General features: G+C 43.6%; 1 protein-coding gene across 2 annotated transcripts in view; it reads left to right on the plus strand.

Annotated features, from left to right (window-relative positions):
- The window catches only part of ACPP (acid phosphatase, prostate), a 51,542-nt gene that overhangs the window by 20,672 nt on the left and 22,998 nt on the right, over positions 1–7,872 (plus strand). Inside the window, exons 5-6 of one of the 2 annotated variants that reach the window (XM_008073925.1) lie at positions 362–460; positions 5,576–5,668. In XM_008073925.1, coding sequence (XP_008072116.1) covers positions 362–460; positions 5,576–5,668 — 192 coding nt within the window. The remainder of the gene's footprint in view (positions 1–361; positions 461–5,575; positions 5,669–7,872) is intronic. The other variant, XM_008073926.1, reaches the window with a different exon arrangement.

The raw sequence follows: 7,872 nt of genomic DNA on the forward strand, positions 1-7,872 counted from the left end.
CGGGGTGTGGTAGCGCACGCCTGTAGTTCCAGCTCCTTGGAAGGCTGAGGCGGAAGGATCGCCAGAGCCCAGCAGCTCGAGGCTGCAGTGGCCGGGAGCGTCCACTGCACTCCAGTCTGGGCGACAGAGTGAGACTCCAACTCCAAAAAAAATAAATAAATAAAAGACTTTCACTTCTAGGTACATATTTTAAGACCATGTGCCTCTTTCTCCCCAATTTTAGAACCTCCATCCAGCCCAAAATACATCTGGATCTTTTAAGGTCGCTTTGGACCCAGTGAGGATTAAGATGTGGTGACAGCTTCTTCAGCTAAAGTTCTTCTGACTAATAAGGGCTTCGTGATTTTTCTTTTGTCCTCAGTTGCTGTACCTGCCTTTCAGGAACTGCCCCCGTTTTCAGGAACTTCAGAGTGAGACTTTGCAGTCAGAGGAGTTCCAGAAGAGGCTGCAGCCTTACAAGGTTTGGAGGTTGTATGATTTCACGGTGTATGTGGGTGTGAGGGCCAAGACAACTCATGGAGCCTCGGCTTCTTAGCATGGGTGAGTGTGTCTGGGGTGGCTGCCGATAGCAATGGGTTAGCATGTTTCTTCTGGGGGGGAATGTAATCGGAGTCTCCCTCTGTCACCCAGGCTGGGGTAGAGTGGCACGCTCATGGCTACCCGCAGCCTCCAGGGCTGGACTCAGGCAATCCTTCCGCCTCAGCCTCCAAGTAGCTGGAACTACAGGCACGTGCCACTATGTCCAGCTAATTTTCTTTTATTATTCTTTTGTAGAGACAAGGTCTCACCTGTTGCCCAGGCTGGTCTTGAACCCCTGAGCTCAGGTAATCCTCTCACCCCCGCCTCCCAAAGTGTGGGTATTACAGGCGTGAGCCACCACACCCTGTCAGTTAGCTTGTCTCATGAGGGAAGGCATCATTCCCTGAGCCCTTCTCTGGGTAGGGACTACAGACCAGCAGAGAACCCAGTCCTTCTGGCTCTTGTGCCCAGGGCCCTGAGAGGAACCAGGTGTGATGAGAGGCTGGACGGGAATAAGGCATGTCTAAAATCACCTGGCTTACCGAGCAGAGGGGTCAGGACTATGGTCTGGATTGTCTTCTTTATTTCTACGTTTCCCTTTTCAAATGCCCTTTTCACGCCTATAAGAAGGCGACATAATGTATTTTCAAAAGAAATCTCTTGCATCAGAATATATTCATGCAGTCCAAAAATCAGAAAATATAAAAAGGACATAAAATTAAAAGAACCCCACCGGTGACTGCTGGCATTATGTTGTTATGTAATAGGACCACATGGTATCTTTATGATTATACAAACAGACACAAAGACATCCTGAAAGTTTCCCTCCTTTTTTGCACAGAAGTATGATATGATTCACAGGTAGGTACATTGTTTTTTTGCTTTTTTTTTGTTCCCCATTTAACAAATTATCTGGAGCTATTCTTATATCTGCACATAGTTTTCTCATTTCTTTCTTTTTAAAAAGTGTGTATTATTTCTATTTATGGACATGACATAATTTGTATAACCAGCCCCTACTGATGGAAATGCACTTGTCTTCAATCTTTTATTTCTATAGTCTGTGTGAATACATTGTGTGTCTGAATAATTCCACAAGAATGCCTGTGGGATAATAACCCAGATGGAGATATGCTGGGGCAATTGGAAAGGAGTACAACCTTTCTACGCCTGTCAGCACGGCCTGAGCGTGCCCATTTCCCCACAACCTTCCAGCACTGTGGACAAACCTGGGGATAGCTGCCAATCAGAGAAGTGCAAACTTGTGGCCGGAAGCATCCCTTCTAAAATCAGGAACGAGGCCAGGAAGCGCATCATCACCACTGTCACACAGTGTTGCGCTTCTTATGATGCGTGAGCATGGGCGTCTCTATCTTTTTTTTTTAACTGGAGTCTCACCCTGTTGCCAGGCTGGAGTGCAGTGGCATCCTCACAGCCACCGCAGCCTCAGCCTGCTTTCTTTTTAAAGCATGTATAAAATCACCTGGCTTACCAAGGGTTGGGTTCCGGCAGTCCTTCCACCTCAGCCTTCCAAGTAGCTGGAATTACAGGCACACACCACCACACCCAGCTAATTTTTTTATTTGTCATAAAGACAAGGTCTCACCAAGTTGCCCGGGCTGGTCTCGAACCCCTGGGCTCAAGGAATCCTCTCACCTCGTTCTCCCAAAGTGCTGGGATGACAGTCTCCATCTTCTTAAATGCCATTTGTAACTCCTTTTTTATTCATATCCCTTGACTATTTTTTCTTTTGGATGATTGGTATTCTTTTTTCCTGTAAGGTTTTAGAAGGTTTCTGTATATTTTTATATATTTTACCACTTCTGTCTGTGATATTTTGTGTGTGAAACTCAATGTGCTTTTTCCTATTTTCTCACTCACCACCAACAATTAACACAGAAGACTTCTGTGACCAAATGCAGGGTTTTCTCCCTACCAACAGGCAATCAGTTCTGCAAGTGGACGCCAGCTGGGTGTCCTCCAATGCAATCACAACATCCTCCACCTGGAGATGGTGTCAAATTCCACAGGGAGAAGGCTTGGTACCCAACACTACCTCTCCCTGCAGTCACCAGTCACAAGTCCAGGCCTCTGGAGCGTATCAACTGGCTTCAAGTTGGGGTTCCCACTACTTTCCCTTTGGGTTCAGTTAATTTGCTGGAGTGGCTCATAGAACTCACGGAAACACATTACTGGCTTATTAAAAGGATATGGGCTAAGGTCTTGGAGCTCAAATTCCTTCTCCAGGGCTACCACCTTCCAGGAACCTCCATGTGTTCAGCTATCTGGAAGCTCTCTAAACCCTGTCCTTCGAGATTTTTGTGGAGACTTTATTGCATAGGCATAATTGATCAATCTGGTGTCCCTCAATTTAAACTTTGACCCCCTCCTCTCCCCGGAGGTTTTGGGTGGAGCTAAACGTCAACCCCTCATCATGCCTTGGGCTTTCTGGCGACCAGCCCCATCCTGCAGCTGCTCAGGGGCTGCCAGTCATCAGTCCGTCGTGACTCAGAAAGAAGTCACTTTGGAGATTCCAAGGATTTGGGGAGTTGTATGCCAGAAAGTGGATGAAACCAAGTGCACATTTCACAGTATCATAGATATGAATAGCAGTTGTTTGTCTATTGACTTTGCTTATGGTGTTCCTGCCATGTGGGATATGAATGTGTCAATATATCCTTATATGGGTTCCATATTTAGAAAAGCCTTCCCCCTCACCTTGGACAGGGATGATGGCTCACGCCTATAATCCCAGCACTTTGGAAGGCTGAGGTGGGAGGATTGCCTGAGCTCAGGGGTTTGAGACCAGCCTGGGCCACTTGGAGAGACCTCATTTCTACAGTAAATCAAAAAATTAGCTGGGTATGGTGGTACACACCTGTAGTTTCAGTTACTTGGAAAGCCTAGGTGGAAGGATTGCCTGAGCCCAGCAGGTTGAGGCTGCAGTGGCCGTGAGTATGCCACTGCACTCCAGCCTGCGCAACAGAGTGAGACTCCAACTAAAAAACAAAAACAAAAACAAAAAAAACTATCCCCATTCCTGGGTTCTAAAGGAAGTCTGCAGCTCTTTCTTCTAATTCTATGATAGCTTCATTTCTGCACTTACGTTTTGCATCTATTTAGAGTTTACTGGTATTAGGGTAGGTACATATCCTAAGTTTTTTCCTGAAAGGTTATCTAATTGACCACTATTTATGGAATAGATCATCTTTCCCCACTAATTTAAGCTAGTATAAACTAAAATCCTAAATGTGTAGGGTCTATTTTTATTCTATTCAATTGTTCTCACTTGCCGACATCACAGTTTTAATTATTAAGACTTTATAGTGTACTTTAATATTTAAAGGACTGGTCACCCCTCATTGCTCCACTTTTTCTGAGTTTTCATGGCTTTGCTTTCTTTCTTTCTTTCTGTGAATTTCAGAGTCAACTTGTCTAGTTTCAAAAATATTTTGTTTTTAATTTCAAATGCTTTTATTAGGACCATATTAACATTATAAATTACCCTAGGGAGAATTTGCAACTTTCAATGTTGAATCTTCTTGTCCAAGAATATGGTATACTTTTCTACTTGTTCTTATCTTAAAGGTTATTTTAGGGTTTTCTTCATATATGTCTTTACATTTTTGTTAAGTTTATTTCAGGCTTCTAATATCTGCAAATAATAATGGTTTACCTCTAATTTTCAAAATGTGTACCTCTGATTTTTTTCTTTTGCCTATTTGCATTGGCCAGTACTCAACAATACAGTGTTACATGGAAGTGTTGGTAGTGGGAATTCTTGTCTTATTTCTAATTTCAGAAGACTTTTTCTATTAAGCATCCTGTCTTTTAAACCGAAATAGGTATATTTTTGTCAAGCTAAGGAAGTATTACCTTCCTATTTTCTTGAGTGTTTTTAAAAAATCAATATTGGTTGCTTAATCTTCTGAAAGATCTTTTCAATATTCTCCTCCTTTAATCTATTACAATGATTAATTATATTCATAGGTTTACTAATGCTGGAATAAATTTACATTTTCAAATTAAACCCCTCTCTTTTAATGTGACATTGAATTATTTGCTATTATTTTATTCAGGCCTTGTACATTGATAGTTACAAATGACATCTAACTATAGTTTTATCTTGGGTGCAATCTTTGTTGGTTTTGACGTTACACTTAATTCATAATAAATAAATTTTTGAAAGTTTCTCTCTTTTTTATGCTCCAGAAGAGTTAGAATAGCTCCAGAATAGCATTAGAATAATTCAACTCTTGAAAACTTGATAGAATTCCTCTATGAAATCAACTTGACTTGGAACTTTTGTGTTTGAGGAGGTGGTGGTGGGAGCTCTTTAACAATGATTTCTGTTTATTTTATGGAAATCTGTTGAGGTTACTCTTGGTAAATTGTAGTTCCTTAGACAATATATCCGCCAGACTGGCAATACCTTCCAAAAGACTTTCCAGAAATTGTTACCAGATAGTTGAACATTGGGTCTCGATGTGAAAACCCAAGAATAATTCAGAACCTAGTGAAAGGTTTGCATTCCATAGATTTCATATTTGTAGCCAGAGACCGGGTCCTGTTTCTGCTGTGTCTTCCTGGGAGGCCTGGGCCTGATATGTGCTTTCTTATCTCACCTGGGACACCCATTTGCCTGCGAGTGACATTTCACCTGCTTCCAAACAGAATCTGGCTCCAGCACAAACAAGGAACATGTGGCGGCAATTTTTCTGCAGTTTTAGTACAAGAAGAAGAAATTATCAATTAGTGTGTATGAAATTATAGGCACTATCACAGCCAATATTACTGATATCTTTTTCTGGAAAGAACAATGAGGGCTAATTTGCCTCACACAGAACATCTGACAATGTCTGGAGACATTTTGGGTTGTCACAGTGGAAGATCAGGGATGCCACCGGCGTCAGGTGGGTGGAGGCCAGGATACTTCAGAACATCCCACAGTGCCCAGGACAACCCCCATGACAAAGGATTATCCAGCCCACGGTTTCAGCAGTGCCAAAGCTGAGAGATGCTGATATAGAACTATTGTTTTCTGTTTGTGTTTCAGGATTTTATAGAAACCCTGCCAAAACTTTCAGGATTCCATGGCCAGGACCTTTTTGGAATTTGGAGTAAAGTCTACGACCCTTTATATTGTGAGGTAAAAGAAAAAAAATCAGAGGTTCACTTGCAATTTGATTGTATGATTTCTGCTTACTTTGAAACAGATGAATACATTTTATTTTGCTTTTTTTTAAGATACAGGGTCTTGCTATGTTGCTGAAACCGGTCTTGACCTCCTGGGCTCAAGCCATCTTCCCACTTCAAATTCCCAAAGTGCTGGGATTTATAAGCATTTCTTTTTTTTTTTTTTTGAGTTGGAGTCTCACTCTGTCACGTAGACTGGAGTGCAGTGGCACGTTCCCAGCCACCGCAGCCTCGACCTGCTGGGCTCTAGCGATCCTTCCGCCTCAGCCTTCCAAGTAGCTGGAACTACAGGCGCGCGCTACCACGCCCAGCTAATTTTTTGATTTATTATAGAGATGAGATCTCACCAAGTTGCCCAGGCGGGTCTCGAACCCACGGGCTCAGGCAATCCACTCACCTTGGCTTCCCAAAGCGCGGGATTACAGGCTGAGCCACCAAACCAGGCTATAAGCATTTCTTTTACTTTTGTTGTTGTTGTTGTTGTTTGGTTGTTTGCTTTTGAGTCAGAGTCTCAAAAATCGTGCAGTGGCACAGTCATAGCCCACCGCAGCCTAGACCTGCTAGGCTCAGGCAATCCTTCTGTCTCAGCCTTCCAAGTAGGGAACTATAGGCATGTGCCACCACACCCAGCTAATTTTTTTAATTTATTATACAGATGAGATCTCGCCAAGATGCCCAGGCTGATCTTGAACCCCTGAGCTTAGGCAATCCTCTCACCTTGGCCTCCCAAAGTGCTGGGATTATAGGCATGAGCCACCATGCCCAGCCTTCTTTCACTTTGTAACAGATGTATTACTAATACTTCCTTTCATTTTGAAACATAATTTATGATTTCTTTATATTAACTTGAAAACTCTGACTACTTTTCTTTTCCGTTATTTATGCTTTTACCCATTAGAAAATTTCAAGCAAAATTGCTTTTCTTCTGTGAGTTGCCACTTGTTTATTTTGGATTTTTCCTCCCATGGATTCAGTCCGAGCTTATTTATTTTGCAGTCACTCAAGAATGCTGGGCTCCTGTCCTGGGTCTTAACAGCAAAAGCAATGTTGTTATACAGAAAGAAGGAAAAAAGTTACCTGATTTCTGGATATAGACATAAGCAAGCCAGCTGTAAGTCAGGCTATTGAAATGTGCCTATCAGCCGGGCTCGGTGGCTCAGCCTGTCATCCCGCGCCTTGGGAGGCTGAGGTGAGTGGATTGCCTGAGCCCGCGGGTTCGAGACCCGCCTGGGCAACTTGGCGAGACCTCATCTCTACAGTAAATCAAAAATTAGCCGGGCGTGGTAGCGCGTGCCTGTAGCTCCAGCTACTTGAAAGGCTGAAGCAGAAGGATCGCCGGAGCCCAGCAGCCCAGCAGGTCGAGGCTGCAGTGGCCGGGAGCAGCTACTGCACTCCAGTCTGGGTGACAGAGTAAGACTCCAACTCAAAAGAATAAAAATAAAAAATTTTTTAGAAATGAAATGTGCCTATCAAGAAAGAAACTCTTGACCCAGTACAGTGACTTATACCTGTAATCCCAGTAGTTTGGGAGGCTGAGGCAGGAGGATCACTTGAGCCCAGGAGTTCAAGGCCAGCCTGGGCAACATAGCAAGACCTCTTCTCCACAAAAAATTAGTAAGTTAACCAGGTGTGATGGCACACACCTGTAGTCCCAGCTACTGGGAGGCTGGAGCAGAAGAATCCCATGAGCCCAGGAGATTGAGGCTGCAGTGAGCTGTGATCATGCCACTACACTCCAGTCTGGGTGACAGAGTGAGATCCTGACTCAAAAAAAGAAAGAGCTGGGCATGGAGGCGAGAGGATTGCCTGAGTCCCATGGGTCCGAGACCAGTCTGGACAACTTGGCAAGACCTCCTCTCTACGATAAATTTTTTTTAAAAACTGCTGGGCATGGAAGTGTGCATCTGTGGTTCCAGCTACCTGGAAGGCTGAGGCAAAAGAATCACCCGAGCCCAGCAGGTTGAGGCTGCAGTGGTCCTGAGTGTACTACTGCACTCCAGCCTGGGTGATAAGTGAGAAGGTGGGAGGGAGGGAGGGAGAAAGGAAGGAAGGTTCCTTACTGTGTGATGCATTTGGAAAACCTGTTGTGGCTAGATAAGTTATGATTGTGTTTTTCTTTTCTTTTCTTTTTTTTTTGAGTCGGAGTCTCACTCCGTC

Source organism: Carlito syrichta, unplaced genomic scaffold, assembly GCF_000164805.1.
Source record: "Carlito syrichta isolate Samal-C Ts95f unplaced genomic scaffold, Tarsius_syrichta-2.0.1 Scaffold316213, whole genome shotgun sequence".
NCBI classification, from domain to species: domain Eukaryota; kingdom Metazoa; phylum Chordata; class Mammalia; order Primates; family Tarsiidae; genus Carlito; species Carlito syrichta.